Source organism: Phasianus colchicus, chromosome 20 (assembly GCF_987193195.1).
Source record: "Phasianus colchicus chromosome 20, bPhaCol1.hap1.1, whole genome shotgun sequence".
NCBI lineage: Eukaryota > Metazoa > Chordata > Aves > Galliformes > Phasianidae > Phasianus > Phasianus colchicus.
In genome coordinates, this window is record NC_143455.1 from 2,160,511 (window position 1) to 2,179,736 (window position 19,226).

The 19,226-nt window shown below is 43.4% G+C and overlaps 1 protein-coding gene across 2 annotated transcripts in view; it reads right to left on the reverse strand.

Moving 5' to 3' along the window:
* The window catches only part of MYH10 (myosin heavy chain 10), a 93,520-nt gene that overhangs the window by 50,590 nt on the left and 23,704 nt on the right, over positions 1-19,226 (reverse strand). For both annotated transcript variants that reach the window (XM_031599203.2, XM_031599205.2), the window contains exons 4-5: positions 10,349-10,376; positions 224-326 (exon numbers count right to left, since the gene is read on the reverse strand). In XM_031599203.2, the coding sequence (XP_031455063.1) occupies positions 224-326; positions 10,349-10,376 (131 nt within the window). The remainder of the gene's footprint in view (positions 1-223; positions 327-10,348; positions 10,377-19,226) is intronic.

The window sequence follows — 19,226 nt, forward strand, 5'->3', positions numbered from 1 at the left end:
ATAGTAATTCCTGCATAAAGCCTATTATCTCATGAAAGTTAAATAGCTGACATGAAATGGAAATGCCATCGTTAGCTGTTTGTTTCAGTCACTAAAGAGAAAATAGTTGATCAAAGTTGCATGGATTACATTACAGCTCATCATTAATCAAAGTTAATTTTATTATTTTATTTTCAATTGAATTTGGTAGAACAGTAAAGAAAGAGAAGATTTCCCAACTTACAGGAATATTATGGTCCTTTCTTCCTTTATGGGAGGAAGCAACGTGAGCAAGGTACTGAATAACCTTCTTAGTGTTTTCAGTCTTCCCGGCACCAGATTCGCCTCTGCAAAACATTTTAAACATTTTCCTCAAAATTGATTTTTCAACAGTTTGTCCATTCTTTGATAATGACAACCCCCACTTATTCCATTTACAGCTCAGACTACGGCAACAGAACTTCAGTAACCATCTAAAACCAAAATCCTGGAGTTGCAAGGAGCTGCAAAGTATTTGTTTAAAATACCTCCTTCATCCTAAAGATCTCCTCAGCATTAGGATGTTGATACAACATGTAACATTTGTTTGATTAAAAGCTTCTGACTAGATGCCTGAATTCCTATGGTACTGTAAGTAATGAGAAACAGACCTGTTCTTTGCCCAGAGACAGATTTTTTTCCGGACTGCAAATACATACATTTAAACTATTAAACATTTAGTGTATCTCATATTCCAGGACCTGGTTATGAGAATTACCAAACTGACGGAAACTCTCAACATCTCCAGATGTTTCAAAATACAGCAAGGCACATTTCAAGCATTCAGACTCTCCACAGCTCCTCTCAGTCTCTGAGCTGGCTTCAAACACACTTGTAGCCACAGGGCTACATCTATTCATTAAGAAATGGATTGGTGCAGAGCAGTACGGTGCTCCCATCAATAAAGGTTGCTAACACACACATTATTTTTAAGACAGATTGAAAGCAGAATGTCAGAATTCACTGGAAGACTTCCATATGGGGTATCCTAAACTCAACTGCCTACATGGTACAGGCAGAGCTCTGTCCAAGCCCACAGCACAGCAAACACAAATGATGCTATGGATTTTTATTATTTTAAATAAATCCACTCAAAGAGACTACCAGGTCTGCCTTAATGATGCAACTGGCTGTTAATCACTGCAAAGAGATCGCATTTCAAGTGCGACTTGCTTGCATTTCAAGAATAACAAACTAAGAAGCATTTTGTTAGATGGTGCTGCATTGAAAGAGCTGAAGTTCTTCTGCCATTGAATGGTGGTTCCCATTCAGCATTCAGAATTCAACCAGCTCTGAGAATGACAAGGATGCTTGCTGTGTGCCTGCAGGTTTCTTAGTTGAGGTTTTTAAATGGAAACTGTTAAATTTCCTAGGGGGACCCAAGTGCATCCTTCTGCAGCCTCCATAAACCCCTTCCTAACCAAGCTGCCCATGTTGGTTTAGTGGCCAGTGTGTCCTTCTCTTGGTACTGGATACCTCCAAAGCAGATCAGGTAGGCAACTCAGAAGCATCCTACCTCATGTGACACCCAACAAAATGGGACAGAACAGCAGCTGAAATTGTAACTTTGCATATGCAGACAACATTACCCCATGTTTTCATAGGGAATGGATTCAGTCTACCCTCCACTTCCCTGACATTACAGGAGCCACACAGAACAACTGTGCTGGGAGAGATGACCTCGTGGTAGGTCATAGTAGGACAGGAGGATGAGCATTTCTCCACCAGCGGGCCAGGAGCAGCCCAGTGCCTGAGCAAAGCCAGTCTGGAAGAGCAGTGAAAGAGCTGGGTGGGAATGCTGGGGTCATCCTGCCTGTTGGAGCTGGCAGAGCTGTGTTAGCTGAGAGCATTGCACCATGTGAGGGGATGTCCAGCACAGCCTGCCACAGCCAAGGGTCACTCAGGGCACCTGATTGCAGTGGTGGCAGCTGCAGCTCAGGGGCAGCCACCTCCTAATGCCAACCCACTGCTCATGCCTTCATCATGAGAAAATGAATACAATTGGACAATAACACAATAAGAACACGTAGAAATCACTAGCACTGGACTACTGAAAAACATTTAGAAGACATGGGGAAGTCCCTCAGGACTCACTGAATAAACCAGCTGTGCTGGATGCATGGAATATAAAAAACCTTGGGATGTATAATCTGAAGAGCGGGTTACAAAGACTGCTCTGAGAATTAGCTAATGGGTAACCAGGTTCCCTTTCTGCCAAGAAATCATCAATACAGCACAGAAGCTGAGTGCACCTTGGGACTGCCACAAGGGGAAATACGTGGGGTTCTGTTGAATTTAAAAGAAAGGGGAAAAAAAAATTCCATTTCTATCCAGACTGATGTCACACAAAGTTGTAAAACTGTAACAGATAATAATGAAGATTGATAAGGAAAAAGTAAACCTCAAATGCCCATGCTTACTTCTCAGTTTTGCTTTATTTCTAGCTTCCCCTTTATCGTGGTGGTGAAGCTGTATTAATATAAACTATTCCAGCAGGTAACGGAAGGAAATAAGCACAGCAAAACATACATTTACACTCTGTAGCAATACCATTTGTTCTTATTGTCATAGAGCTTGGAAACACACAGTTAGCTGGGACTTTAGAGCTTAATAATCTATTTCAAAAGCAATGTATTCAATTTTAAAGATGAACCAGATCTGAAACACCTAGTGCAAAGAAAATAGCACAGTAAGCACAGCCCAGATGTGAGCCTTCAGAAGGACAGCACGCAGCTTGAGGAGCCCACTAATCACTTCTCTGCATACACAGGGCAGAGGAAGGTCAAAAGCTTGTGATACATTCCTTTTGTTAAAAAGCCTTTAAATCTAATAGTGATTTTTAGAGGTCTTTATACAAGCTCTCATTCAAAAGCAATACTGATGGATGTTATCATCCTCGTTCTCCTCTCCTGGGAGCTCACAAATATGCCAAATATTTCCTGCAGGATACCAAGCTAGATAGCTCTGCTGCCACGCACTCTAGAAGAATTAGAAGATTTAGGATGAAGTCCGCTTCATTTATAGAAATAAGGACATCTGCATACTTTAGATCCTTCCCTGAAAGTCAAACACATAAATTATATAAATAAATTAAAGCCTTCTACCTCTACCAACCTGCCCAAAAAAGGTAAACTTTTAGTAACGCCATGTACAATATTTATGGAGTAAGTGGTATCACGAAGCTAAAGATTAACTTTTTTTCAAAACCTTGTTTTAATACAACTCAATTAATATGTTACCATAAATTAAACAATGAAAGCCCTTGGCTGAGCTCCTAGCCTTACTTCAGTCAATGGCAGCATCGCTAATGACTCCAGCAGGGTCACCACTTCACCTCTTATTTCTGCCTTGATTCCATTATGAGCAAAAACAAGGTTTTATGAGATGAATTCAACTCTCAGCTCTGACTATGGAGCATGCCAAGAAGCACATCAAGTGGAATCATCCAAGCAGACCATCTTTAGCAACGGCCTCCAGTTGGATGAGTAACATTATGTCATTAATTAACTGAAGGTGCTCTCCTTGATGCAGACATTACAGAGATGGTTAAGAAATCTGACAGGAAAATTAATGCAGTTTCTAGAGATAAAGCACTACAAGCAGCAAGGCTTTTCCTCTGGATAAGCATCAAGCCTGCATGGAAAAATTGGTAAAAATTGGCTAGCATGATCACTTTAAAGCTTCTGCATGATTTTAAATTCACTGGATGTAAACCTGCAGTCATTTTCAAGAAGGGAAGTACTCTTCAGGCAAATTCATCTCAGCTACAATTTGGTTGGCAAAAAATTAGTGATGAGTGACTGACTTCTCATCCAGCTGCACTATTTCCAACTCCCCCCAAGCTGCTACTTCTACTATGCAGGACTTAGGCTAAAGGCATTTCTTCTGCTAAACAGATTGCCATTGAGAAGACAGGCAAAGGAACACAGTGAGAGATGAGCTGCTCGTCACAAAGCAAAGGGGCAGCATGCAGGAGTGAAGCAGAGATCTGAGCTCCAGGAGAGCAGTGAGCTCTTCCCAAGAGCCTATAACAGCAGCAATTGTACCAGCAGGACAACTAGCAGCTGTGAGAGACCTACTCCAAGGGGAAACACAGTTCTGAAGGAAAATCAAACTGAAGCAGCTGCTCATCTTCCTGCCCAGCAGGTTTGAAGCAGCTACACATATCCTTGTGTCAGTGCAGCACAGGACCTCACCAGCATCTCGCCCTGAAGTTCCAGCTGTTCCACCTGCAGACCAGGCATGAGGCAGCATCTGTGAGATGTAGCACTGCCAGTCACAAGGACAGAAGGACACAAACACACAAAGAAAGCTTTGAAATTCAGAGATTTCTCCTCATTTTGCTGCCCACACACCAAGTTCCTGCTGAACAAAAACATTTGTGAAGCGTTGGAAACATATTTTGGGTGATCAGATCAAATGTGTCTGGCACATCCCATACCAGGCATCTCTCCATGATTTAAAATACCATAGAACTAAGCAGAGAGGTCAGCATGCTGGGAGCCTGGGACGAAACGTTTCTCTTGCCCAAAGAGTTCTGTCAGTTCTGCTCAGCACAGAGCCAGGATGGGCAGCTATCTGGAAGCAGAAGGTGCTCCCAGCTGAATGCTTGGCAGAAGGAGCAGCAGCTCTCCTAAGCAAGCAACTTCACAAGCCCTGCTGCTCAGGAGTCCTGCAGGCAGCAACGCTTGTCTCCATGCAAAGAGGCCCAAGGCACCAAAGCATGGGAGCACACACGTAAGTGACTGCGCAAGTAAGAGGCCCAACAACAGGCCTTTGTGCTCACAACAATAGCTGCAAAGAACAAAAGAGACTTATTCTCAGACACAACCGAGTAGATCTTCTGCCAGTTATAAACAAACAGATATTTACAGTGGAGACCTGCAATTACAAGAATGCCTTAATCACTCTACTAATTCTCTGTAATGAAGAGGTGTAAGTGATAGTTTGGACTAGCACAGAAGAGGCATTAGCAGGCTTTGCTATTTACAAGGCTGTTTTACAGCTCCTCCATTCCCCTTTAGATGCTTCTCATCATCTCAACACCAGTTGTCTGGGGAATGTTACAAGCTGGACTCCGGCCAGAGGTTGTATACAAAAATGCTTGGTATTTGCTGCTGTTGTCCTTTAATAAGCAGCCTCTATTCCCTCCACACCCCACCACTCCTACTGAAGCCAATTCAGATTAGATATCCTTGTATGGCTGCAAGCATCTGCTAAATGAGTGTTTATCGAGCCCAGTCTCAGTTTTGAGAATACCATAGGCTTGTGGTAAGATTCTCATATTTAGAATCTATTAGATTCAGAAAAGTGCAATGTGGCACATTTTCATTGTTTGAATTTCCAAAAGCTGCCTCGCAGTTAAAGACAACAAATCCAGGAGAGGTTTGAATATTTCTCATATTCCTAATATACCACAGAAGAAATTTCTTCATCTTGGTCATCAGCCTCCAACGGCCTGGCAGGCTCTTCTATTTAACATTCACAGAATAATATCCAAAGAAAAACAATAAAACTTCCCAAAACTCCAGCAGCTGCAGCTTCTCAAAGACAGAAAAGCCTGCACAGCTTCTCATCACAATCTCACATCTTACCTCACTGTATGAGTTTTTGTTTCAGCACACACACAGTATGAAGTTAATACTACTTTTCTGTAATTGATTTCTTATGGATGCTGGGCCTACAGTGTACCTCTAAGCCAGAAGGAACACCAAATTGCTGGCACTGCCTATATTTGATTCCTTAAAAGATGAAGTATGGGCACGTGGGTGAAAAGAAGAGGGCAGAACGAATTAACAGTAAAAGAATGCACACTGTTTTACACTTTAAGGTAACACTTCTACACCAAGACCAAAAATTGGTCTGTGTCAGCAAGTCTGGATTGGAGAACTGAACAACAACCACACCAGTTGGCAATGTGAGTAATGCTCTCCAGCCTCCATGTTAGGCAAAGGACACGATGTCCTGCTGACACAAGCATCCAGAGAAAGCAGCAGTGTTTTTCCACTCCTGGTGTGGAGTCCAACTTTGAGAAGAGATTAAATACCACTAGTTTATGCAAAGCTCATCTTTTGGGGATGACAGACCACAAAGTCCTCATACAACGTCAGCAGATCATTAGGTTGAGTCAGGTAGCCCCCAAGTAACCCTGCTATCTTCAGAACAGTGAGATGCTAGCAAGAGGCATGCTTGGAGAGCTATCCATCATCCTAGCCTTTACATATACTGCCCACGTACATGTGCTGTCACACAAATGATGACCAGCCTCTACCAAATGCTGAAACACGCTGCATTGTTAGGCACTGTCACTCCTCCAGCAAAGTGTGAGCAAGTCCTCAAACATCTACATACTGTCTAAGATCAAGACATTCTTAATACAGCTACAGAAGTGACTTAACTACGTTAGAAATTACACTAAGTATCACCTCTGCAGTTTCACGACAGCTTTAGATGTGAAGAGTTATTTACTTCAATATTGACTGCATGAAGATAACTGCAGTTTCCAGAGATTCCCCAGTGAAGAAACAGATTGGGATTTCCTAAAGATCTGGACTTACATTCCAATAGAGGCACTCATGACTGTCAAGAGGAAAAAGGTGTCTGTCCTGGCAGTCTGAGTGAGACTTGGTACAGCACAGCTCCAACTGCATTAATTGAGAGCTGACCTGCAAAAATATAGCAAACTGCATCACCTAGAGGTAGGGACAACAGGTGAAGATGCTGACCAGGCAGACCTTCAGCAAGCCATCCGGGAGACCTATCTCCATGATGCACATAAAAACAGGGTCAAGGCAATGGGAGAGAGGAGAACAATGAGCACACTACAACTCCCCACCCATCTACGTGCACAAGCAAGGTCTTTCCTTTCTCACTAGCTAGCTTAAATCACTCCTGGGGGAAGAGACAAAGTATTCTGAAGATTTTCAACTTTACTAAAGATTGGGGTCATTCAGATGAATAAGGTTCTAAGATGACATGTCTGGGATGAGAAGACATCAAGCCTTTTATGAACTGCCAAAGGAGTTTCTGAAACCACCTCCAGTGCGGTTAAAACACACTCCTACTGTATTTATACCTGCCTTAGTTGAAGACCTGTAAAACCAGTGGCATGGCAGGAAAATGCCCAGTTTGTCTTTTCAATGCAGAAGTAGTAATGCAATAGAGACGAGTCCTGGACACTAATCCACACTTGAGCAAAACATATTAGACGTCCTTTTGGTCAGCTACACAAACAAGTTTGCCATGGTCTTGCTGGAGGTCATTTAATACCCCATCTGACCAGTTGTCACGTAATGAGTTTAAAATGCAAACCTGATGAAAGAATACAGTTCTGTCCTGAAGGCCATGGGAGAAACACCTTTGGAGCAGTGCTGTAGTCAGCAGCTGTCTTTATAACCTACTTGCTCAAAAGATATATGCAAGGGAATATATGTGGTTTTGATGTGCTGCTTTTTAAATTTTTGTCCAATTTGGAGAAAAGCACTAAGATAAATTATTTCAAGAAAAAGGTTAACCTGAACAGCAGTCTGTAACACTTATTATATTCTTCTGTAGTCAGCATCCAAATAGTGTTAATGGTTGGACAGCATTAGCAAAGTCTTCTGGGCTGTGGTGGAAATACGATGCTCAAGAGCACAGAATACTTGTAGCTCAGTGACCAGCAGATCATGTCTCTCCACTCTCAAAATGCAAGATATAACTGAATTTTATTAGGTCACTTTGGAGGTATGATTGCTCGGAGATGTGATCTAGCAGAGGGTTGTTAGAGTTAGGGTACTATGGTTAGGCTGCAGTTGGACTTGGTGATCCTTGAGGTCCCTTCCAGCCTGAGTAATTCTATGATTCTATGATACCTTACCTTCACAACTCCAAGGCCGCAGATCCACCCACATTAATGAAGAAATTTATATTTCTTTCTAATGTATGTTCACTGGCACTGATCTTTTTAATCAGGATTTTTCTTTTGCATGCTGCTCTGTAGGTACTTCAATAAAACAGTAAAAATAAATACAAGTTAAAGCAACAAGACACCCAACAGAGCCTGGAATCCCAGCTTCTGCCAGATGCTGTCACACTTCTACCAAGTTCAGCCTTGACCATTAGTATATCTAAGATACTGAATTACAGGTAGCAAAACTAGTCTAGTATCATGGTACTAGCAGCTTCAGTGTTACATTCTGCAATATCATTCCAGGACAGTATTGAAATCCTCGTGCTAAACTGAACACTGCTTCTGAGATTTTAGATGGAATAGTAGATTTGTAACCAAACATTTTATATATCCAGCAGAAGGGCTATTTCTGATCTCAGTATTATGACTGCTTTCAGAGCAGCTCCCAGCAGCTCCAGACTTAATAAGCAGCTGTGGTTATGCTCTCCTGAGTTCTAAGCATAGTAATGTGTGCCCTCCCTTCCCTTCTCACCCTCTAGAAGAAAGCTTTCTTCTGCTGGTGCTGCTCACTAAGCAGCTTGCCAATTGCCTAGAACCTAAGACATAGAACGTATCACAGCCCTACATATTCTATGCTGAATGCACTGCAGCAGATACAAGAGAATTCAATTGCATTTTCAGTTCAGAAGGATCAAAAGCTTATGGTAACCCAAGAGGTGAGGCAATAACGAAATTGAAGACTAGATCTTGAAGACTTTTCAATTTACAAATCAACAGATCAGACATTCAGTAAATCCTGCAGCACTGTCATTCCAACCGCTGTGGTCTCGGCTGACCGTACTGAGTGCAGAGTTCATGCACAGGCCCAAAACCACAAAGCTACTTCAAAACAATTCACCTGAGGCAAGCATATGTTGAAGCATCCACATGAAGCATCCACAAACATGCAGAGAACAAAGCTTTTTTTTTTTTTTTTTGCTTCAGGATCTTATTCGTGCTTTGAGGGCTGTCCTGTACATCACATGTAAAGTAGTTATCACAAAAACAAGTCCTACTAAGAGAAGGGACAAGAGAACTAAGCAAGTCTGTATTAGCTGACTGTGCCTTGACCTTAGGAACAGAACTGTATTTGCTTCTGTGTCCCTAGGCCCCGTGCATCTTGTATTTATAATATCTATGGTTTGAAAGAGTATAGCCTTATCAGAAAGACTGAAGGTGGATCCTCTTGTTTGGTAGTTAAGGCTCTTTTACAGGAAGTAGGCGGAAGATCTGAACTTCATGTCAGTGGACAAACTGTACCTAGCAGTTAATCAGGCAGTTGAACAGAACCTTCCCAGCAGTTAATCTCACCATTGAGCTATTTCAGGAAGCAGGCATCCTCACCAACTATGGCCTCAAAGCAGCTGCTATGCACTGGCACAACGCATGGCCAACTGCTCACACAGCCAAGGCAGGAGCATGCAGCTACCACATCTTCCCTCCTCCGCTCAAATAATTGAGTATATTCAAGTTATATCCAAGACAGCTAATTGCAAGCAGTTTCAGCACAGCCATGGTGTGGTTTCACAACACACAAACCAGTCTAACTAGCCAGCTGCTACCAACTGTGACATTTCTCTGTTGCCTTCCCTCCTCACATTCATCCCTCCTTCACACACTGCTGCCTGGAGAAGCGAGCAGATGGAAGGCAGCATTCTGTGGTCAGGGTGGTTTTCTGCTAGCTTACCTCCTTAAACTGCCTCATGATGGAGCACCAACACCCAGTGCTAACTTAAAAGGCAGCACAAACACAGCATGTGAAAGGAGGTGAAACTAGATCACCCCTTTTAGCAGCAGCCCAAGGACAGACCAACTCAGCAGCACCATAAGCCAGACCACGCACCTGTATCGCTCTGCTACCCCAGCTTTCATTGCCAGCTCCCCGTGACACTTACACTGAAGCTGGAAATTTGCTCCTGGGTGGGGCAAATTTAGGCACCCACACAGAAATGAAGAAGGAAATTTTAGCATCAGCTTGTCCAGAGTTCTCTTGTTTGAAGCAAATCAAAGGCGCTGCTGCTGCTCAGCAGGGTTTCAAGACCAACACTGATTCATGTTCCCCACAGCACTGTACTGAGCAGCTGTAATAGAGCTCCTTGACAGATACACACATTCAGGGAATTCTCTGTGATTCAGGTATCTTGACTGACATCTTTGAAACTGCAATTCTTCAGTGCCACACAGATCTGTAAGAACTCTCAATAAGGAGAATTACATGATTAAGAGCATCTCCCTACAAAAATATCACTTTGCCTGTCTTTAACAACTGCTTGCTGCTTGTCAAGGCAGAAGACCAAGCTGTAACAACCACAGCTTTAATCAACAATGTTAACCTGAGACCTTCCCCTCTGTCACCAAAAACTTCCAGAAGTGCCCAAATGAAAAGCAGAGCTCACTTACGTGCAGAGAATGGATTGGTCCTCACGGTCTGCAAAAACAAGAATGAGCAGGGTTAGTTTTGCTTCTGTTCTCCTGTAATTTGCAAGACAGTTTGTTTTAAATGAATATTTAGACAGTTCAACTTTTCAGCTTAACAATTGAAGGACAATCTCAAACTATTTTTAGTAAGATTCCTTCACTAATTTAGTTCTCACACACACCTCTCAGCAAACACCACGTCTGACATTCAGTTTATGTCATGAAACAAAAATTTTGCTTTAATGCAGGGTACAAATGTTCTCAAACATTTTCAGACAAAGCTGACCTTACTTCTTTTGTTCTGTGTGCACCTTTTCAGAGATTCACTAGATAAAGGATTTAAAATACTAAGTATTAATCAAGAAACAAAACAGTTCAAGCACACAATGCTAATGACCAGAAATAACTACTTGGAAATAGCACTAGCATCTCAAGCAAGCAGAAGCTTTCCCCTTTAGCTTTTTATTCTTTTTAATTAACATGCAAGCCTAAAGTGCTTCCATAATTCAGCTCATTCACTAAAGACTTGTCAAAAGGACAGCCAGGGAAATACTGAGCACAGCTGAGCTCTACAATACAGTGCAGCTTCTGTGACACCCGCTGCTGGGCTTACGACCTTTGGAAAGAATGCCTAAAGACAGGTCATACCCTGCAAGAGGTATTCCATAATTACAGGGTCTTTACAGAATATATTTCATCATGCACTCTATATTAAAAGTTCTGTAATCAAAACATTCAAGTATACCTGCAGAAAGTAAAGCACTGCATTGCACTGAAGGATGTTCTCCTCCCACTTTGCACCCAAGTTTTCCAGTGAGCTCAACATTTCTTTCCATAAGTTCCCAACAAAGTTTTGCTGCTTTTATACCTTCAGATGTTTAGCATTTACTCCAAAAGAACACAGTTGCCTCCTGAGAACTCAGACCTTCCCCTTTACAATAACTCAAAGTCAAGCTTCATTTTATTTTCTGTGGACATAAAGCTCAGGACTACAAGCTGGGCTCTCCAGTGACCTAACCCTAACCCATTCTCCCTGACCATGAGATATGAAAGAGCCCAGAAAGGGAACAGCCAGCAGCAGAACCACCACAGCTCCCTCCAGGACACAGGTTTCAGTCCCACACAAGGAGCACACAGCCTCAGTTGCTGCAAGGCACCTTCCCATGTGCCTGATTGACCTAAAGGAGATCCACATTTGTACATACAACCTCAATGTTTGTGACTATTTCTGGTGTGTAAACCATTTTAGATAGTTTCAAAACAAGTCCAGAGAAACTATTCTTATGTTGAGCTGTGAGGTACTGCTCAACTTTGCAGCCAGCATGAAACCAGGCACCCTACCTACGAGGTGAGCCAAGCTCAGGATGCTGTTGTGAAACAGCAGGTGTTGACACATAATTACAGCCTCAGCCAGCACTCAGGACCAGCAGGTGACCACACTTCCCCCAGAAGCTGCCCACATTCAGGAAAGGCTCCTGCTCAGCCCTCCCTCTGCCCAGCAGCACAAACCCAAACTGCAGGGCTGCTGCTGTGGGGACAAAGCAAGGGGCTGGGATCAGCATGGTGACAGCTACAGCAGGCTGTGGTGTTAGGTATGTGTTCTGTCCCCTTCTCCCAGCTTTGCCAGTACTCATGTCAACAGTGTCACACAGCTGAGGGGGGACTGGGACAGCAGCCTGGGTCACACTGAGGTCCATTCATGCACCTCAGCATAGAACTGCACAACTCACACAGGCAGGGGGAGAGCTGAGAGCCCCTTATGACAGCAGCTCCAAACAGCTTTCAATGGCCAGTATAGACAAAGCAGCCAAAGAAAGCAGAACATTGCTATTTTAATTAGTATGTGAATAGAACATCTGAAGGACAGAGATTCAAGGACTCCTGCAGGCAGATGCTGCTGCAGTGTTACAGCTATACCAGAGGCCTGGGACTGCACCACCAGCAACTGGTGGATTTTTGTTTTCTCACTCAAAGTGTTAAAACACACAAGGATTTGCACTCCAACCTCCTGTAACTGTGCTCAGAAGGAGCAAGAGATACCAGTGACTCTCCTACCCATTGCACAGACAGCAGCTAATATTTAAACTGTTCTGAATAGGAGCACAAGTCAAACTATTAGAAGGGGGAATGAAGAGATTCAAGAAGTGGTGGTATTCCTGACATGAGTGCTGGCACCTGGCCTCCTACACTTGCCTGACATGCAGCAGCTTCTGTCCAGATGCACCAGAAGGCAGGCTGAGACTGCAGGAAATAAAAGCTAGCAGCTGGCAACAGCAGTGGGAGAACAGCAGAAACGTTAAGAGTGTGGTCTATAAAGTTCTGTGTTCTTCTGGCTCTGATAGAGGGTAGCTGCTCTTGCAAGCTCCATCAGAAATAACTTTCAGGTATCAGGAGACAGAGCCCAGAACTGCTGCAGTCAGACGGGCCTTGGGGCTGACAGCTCCAAAGGGAAAGAGGAGCAGCTCTGAGCCAGCCTGCCTCCAGGCAGCACAATGACTGGAGAACTTCACAGGCAGCTCCATGCCAGCGCAGCCAAGGTACCACAGCACAAGTCAGCTCCTCGCTTAGAAGAAACTGCAGAGTGAATGCAAAGTTAGTACCCTGAGTGGAGAGCAAATGTGGCATTTCCCTGCTGTAATATTAGCAGTGATGTTTTCTAAAGAGATAATTCAGTTTTCCCTTTTTGTTTCCTCCAAAATAACTTCTCTACAGTGCTGTCACAGTGGTTTGTCAAAAAAGATTCCTCTGAAGAACAGCCCTTCAGTTTATCACTCCTTAAGCAGCCAGAAATACAGGTAGCATTTGCCTTGAAAACAAAACCAGTTTGGCAGAAAGCAGTGAGCACGGGTTACTGCTTTGTACCATTCCACGTTTTACCTCTGGGTTTACCACACAGAGCTTGTGCCCACAACAAGCAAGGCAGTATCAATGAGTTTTTCTACTCAGTTCATCCTAAAGATTATCTAGAAGTCCAGACAGCTGTAGGTATCCTACCCTTACCAGAAAGGTCAGCAAGTGCACAAAACCTCTTCCATTTTCTACGTCCAGGAACCTGCACAGACACAGATGTTACAAGGAAGCTGCCAAGCACTGCAGTGTTACTCCAAATTCATTTTCCTGTGTCCATCTGGACACAGCAAAGGGACTAAGAACGAACAGTTATTTACAGTTTGTTTGGTTTAGCCTTCCCCTCCCCAGATAAAGCAGTTTACTTAGGGTCTTGATTTCAAAGCAGCTGGTCCCTTCCTAAAGCACCCTTAGAGCACTGACTAGCATCTGTTTGGCTGTGTTTTGACAGAACTGAACTGCTGGGAACTCATCTGGGGCATGGAAGCACCACCACTTTTTTCATATTGTGCTTACGTGTGAAAATATTTTCACCAGACTGTGCTGTTTTCTGTGATTCAATTTCAACATGAAGTGCAGCAGTCAGCCCACAAAACAGATCATTATTATGACAAAGAATGAGATCTACCATCCGTTGCAGTGACTTTCATAGCCTTTGCTCTTGTTTGTTTGGTTTTTAAAGCCGAAGTGGTTGTTCATGGAAACCTATCAACGTTATGAAAACAAATTTCCTTCTAAGTCTTGTGATTCTTAAAAACAGGCCCAAAACTATCATCTCTCCAGCAAGGTCTTCATGAGATAACATCTCACACCACCATGAGACAGAGACTTGCAGAAATATGCAAAGAGTAAACTCATGCAACAGATCCCATGGGGGTACGCAGGCAAAATTCCAGGAGCAAAAAGCAGAACAAGTTTGGCTATCAGCACCTCCAACCCTTATAGCAACTGAGACAGGGAATACAAATAAGTCGGTCTCATCAATAGGACGAGTAAGTTTGGCATTTCCACTGCTCCACAGACTTTCAGTCTGGAATGATGGATATTCTGGACAAAGGCACAATGCATTTTGAGCACATTAATTTACCAGATAACTTTAGCAAGGAGAAGCATCTGTGAGACAGCTTCAGTAACACTTTCTTCTATCAGTATCTGCCAGATAACTTCTGGTTTCTTTGGAAAATCCTCCCCTTCTGCTGCAGCAGCTCAGCTCCAGCCCTCCCAGCAGCCCTGGGTGCTGCTCTGCTCCCAAGTGGAGGCATCTCAGCTCACTAATCAAAGACACTCATTTAACACAAAGTCAATTTAATTCAGATGGACATAGGCACAGAGACAAGCAAGCAGTACGAGGGGATGAAGAAGAGAGCAAGTTGTTGACTCAGTTTGACCCACATCACAGGACCAACCCTTTGTTATTAAACAAACAGTGAAGTCCCATGGGAATCTATCACTTCAGAGGGCTGCAGCTTGGATTTAAATATATCTCAAGGTCTCCAAACAGCACTGAAGGTCGTAACATTCAAGCTGCACAGAAAGCCTACTACAGTTTTTCTAATTAGAAATACAAGTTCCAAAATCACACAGAGCCTAAGAATAAAAACAAAATTTAATTATCTGCCTGTGAAATAAGCTTTCTACAGAATAACACGTCCTTCTGAATGGAGGAATTAGGAAGCACAAAGACAACACAGTCTGACATTAGCCTTAGGCTAAAGTTCCCCTACTGCTAGAGATAACCTGAGCTGCTGCCAATGCCTCTGCTTCCCCTGCCCACATCTCCCAGTCCGTTCCACTGTGGACCAGCAACCAAACATACAGACAGGTCCTGCTGGTTCAAGCAGTCCAGCCAACCAATGAAACTTCACTTTCAAGCAGCTCAGCACCCTGACCAGCTTGTATCACAGCACTGCTGCAATGAGTGCACAGAAAAGCATACAACCACCCATCCCACCAGCAGCCCATGCACTGCACTCTCCAAAACCACCACGACAGCTCAGTGCCCGGTGCTGTGCTGCTCCCAGCCAGAGGGCTCTCGTGCCACCAGCTCCTCCATCCAAGCATATCTGCACTGCTCATCAGGGGCTCATGCTAGCAGACATTTCATCCTACCAAAATAAATGAATGAAAGCAGCCAGCACAAAGCAGACGTGGCAACATATAGCCAGTCTTTTCCTGATCATTACATCAGTTGCAGACACTGAAGGCATCAGGCACTGAAGCACTGGTATCACTGCTGGGTCTCCTCTTTCTCCCCATCCAGAAGCTGACTCTCACTCCCAAGGCAAGAACCAAATGCTGTGTTTAACACCTGACTGATGCAGGCTGCAGCCGTGGTAGGAACCACCTTGTCCAGTGCTGAACAGATCAAGCTCTGAAGCAAAGGAGAAACACCAGAATACAAGGACAAGAAATACAGCTCTGAAAACTATTATTTCCCCTAAAGCCCCTAAACTTACTTCACTCATCTTGCTGAGTATGAGGACAACAATTGGCACCTCCTCAAACAAAGCTGTTGCTTGGCTGCCAAACATTTGCAATATTTTCCTGTTTGAAAAATCTATCAATATAAACATTGGGATCTATTTTTACTACGTAAATACAGAAAATCAAAAGGTTTGAGAGTTTGGATAGAGAAATGTTTTATTCCTCCCCTCCCTTCTCCCTCCAAGTTATAAAAGGATTATCCCCCCTGACACACACCAGCCCTAACAAACCCCTGCAACTCTGGGTAAGGTTCCAGATGTGCATTAAACGCATTTGTTGGGTAATTGGTTCAGGCAGGATGTTCAGAAAAGCCACTGCTCAAATCTAGAGTCCGCCTACAAAGGAATTACTGTATTTTAACAGAGCAGCTTTTCTTAAAAGCATGCCTTAGTTCTGCTTTGCTCACACTATGGTCATTCATAAAATGGTAGAAGATAATCAAGCAGAAAAGGAAGAATCTGTCTTCAAGTTTCCTAGAAATATTCACAAGCAGTAGCACTGAAGGACAGAAACCAAACTACAGAGCACAGCTTGTGAGCAAATGAATGCCCATCCTCTGCAACAGCCTTGCTCCAATTGCCCTTTACTACACTGAAATACAGCAGCTGCCCAGATCTGCCCTTCCCAACTCAATTCACAAGAAAGAAAGGGCCATCTGGGGCCACCCCACAGCAAACTGCTCAACTAGAAAGCCAAGTTTTGAACTATCATAATAAAAAATACACACACATTTAAAACACTTCCACAGCCCCACTACCTGCTTTCAGAATTAATGCATCCCTCCCTGCTTTGAGATGATATTCAGTCGCAGCAGCCTTCATACAAACATTGACTGCCTCGCTATCCCTCCACCCTTTCCATAAGTCCTTTTAGCATTTAATCCTTACTTAGGTAAGAATGTGAACAGAAGTATGCCAAAATGGTATGGCTAACTCCAGAGAAGTGCTGAAAAGAGACAAATATGAGTTTTAACCTTTTCCCGAGTCACGTTAAAGACAGAGCCGTGGAGTGTTGCACATCCACCCTTCAGCATGCAGGAACCTACAGACAGGGGAACTGTTCTCCATGGCAGCTGCATCGAGTGTCATCTCTCCTCAGCACCAGAGACTCTTCCAGATGACCCATTTTAATGCACTCATTTATTTCTCCAGAGCATGATGATGGGGAAACAGAGGGATTTCAATTTTAGGTGCCACAGTCCATACACAAAGAAAAGCCTGGTTACCTGGCTGATTCCCTTGTTTGTTGTGGATGTTGTGTTTGGAAGCTCTGCTGGTATTTGTCCTCTACTGTAGAGTAGCAGGCTCAAATATCAGACAGTTCCGAGAGATTTAAAAATTGAATTCCTGACAAGTTTTATGAAAATGGGTCACTGCCTAAAGCAGAGGGACCCTCCATCCACAGGGATTTTGCTGCTGAGTATTGATAGGATTGGGTCATAAAGAAGACAGGTGGTCTGATAATTTGCCATTCTTGAACTTCAAGCTTTCAGTAATCTTTGAATAACCGAGTCCTACTGGACTGCTAAGCACACAAAAGGATCTGGTTACAGAGATGAAGCACGCCTTTATATTTTGTGTTTATCACTAAAATGTTGCCTAGATACTCCATAAACTATCAAACGCTTTACACTATGAAGTGACTTGCAACAAACATCTCTAAAGCATAACACAGGAAGACTGACAGGCACAAGTTTTTTGCTGAGTACCTATCTTACTGCAGACCAAATACACCCCAACACTTCTGCCCCTGTGAGATTCCTTCTGTAGCACTGCATACCCTACATTTCACCTCTACCTTCAGTTGTGCAGGTTGTGCAATACAGCTGAGTCATGTGTTTGTCAATGTACTTTCTGCAGCCTCACAGAGACCAGTTCATAGCAATACAGTATTTTGCCAACAACAACCCATTAAACACGCAAGTGAATGTTTCAGAAAGCATATAATTTGCCAACACTATAAAGCTGGCAGGTAAAGTTATGGCACCTCAATTTAATCAGCCATTACGAACTTCTTAATGAACCTGAACCTCCACATGGCCAAAGGATCAGATGAGATCCATCTACCAATGCCACAGGAGCCAAACCACACCTCAGGAGATAACTCACTCCAGGAGGTCTCAGGTAACTAAAACAAAAAAACAAAGAAACAAAAAAAGGTGTCAGGGACATCATTAGGAAAAGTAGGAGAGTCACAGCATTCTTCCACATACACACAGGTGCCACTGGAAGTTGGAAGTGATGTCCTCTCTTTAGGGAAGCAGCATCTCCCTTGATACACCTTGAAACTGCATTTACCCTTTTCTTCTTGCTTCGTCACCACCAGCTTAGTGACAACCATAAGTTCTTATCTCAAGTTGAATTGCTTTGGAACTGAGATGGAGGTGAACCTGCAGAGATTCTCACTTGTCCTGAAACACATAACACTGCAATTTATCCTAAAAGATTAAATTCGGGTGCACCTCCTCCCCCCCACCCCAGATACCAGTGGTTTTAAGATTAAGAACAACAGTGCTTGGTTTGCTTCCAGCAGTGCTCCCACCTGTCCCACAGAACACAGGAACACCCCTGTGCCAGCTCAGACACCAGGCCACAAAGAATTCCAGCATAACTCCTCTTCCAGCACAATACCCTCCTCTTCCAAGTGAAGACAGAACAGTGCTGATATCTCTAAAACAATTACTAATTCCCAATCTTGTCTGTTTACCGTTTCCGACATGGCACAATACAAGACAGTGTCTGTTACATTTCTTCTTACTCCAAGATGTGCTCTTGATGAGAAAGCATCTCTTTGCTATGAGGGTGAGCACACTGACAAAGGCACTGTGTGGATGTTTCTGCAAGTGGTGAAGTTTTTTTTTTTAAAAACAAAACAACAGAAGCAGCAAAAACCTGTGGTTCTGTACCCTATTCCAAAAGATGCCAGATTTGAGATAAATCACAACTGCCACACTTCAGTTCTGCTTGCTGACTTGTGCATTGAGTTAATTATTAAACGAAGCATGGCAGAGGTGAGGCAAACCCCCCAGCAGGGCTTCCCCCATTGCTGGCTGGGTACAAGTACTTCTTGCACATCTCACAACCATACATCACTTGCTCACCCCAGAGCTCAGGCTGCTGTACAAGTGCTCCTGCACAGACAGTGCAAGTGGCCAACCTAGCAGCACCCAGCCCTGGGAAAACAAACCAAGCTAGAATTGAGACCATTTTAGAAGTTGTGTGTTAGGCATTTGCAATGTTAGCTTGAAATTACCCAAATTCCCAAATAAAAACTGTGACATTTACTTTCAGACTTGCTAGCTGGGGCTTAATCAGCAGAAAAGAAGAAAACAAATAGCTGCCAGACTGCATCCTGCCCACTTTGTGGGACCGTGGGCAGCTTCTCCATTATACATCAGAGTTTTTTGTCTAGTCCCCACCAAGTTTGAAGAAGCTCAAACAATGTTTTCAGTCTGTCTGCGAACAGTTTTACTTATTTCCATTAAGAGAGGCTCTTGTATGTTTAATTTAGAAGTTAAAATACATTTGCT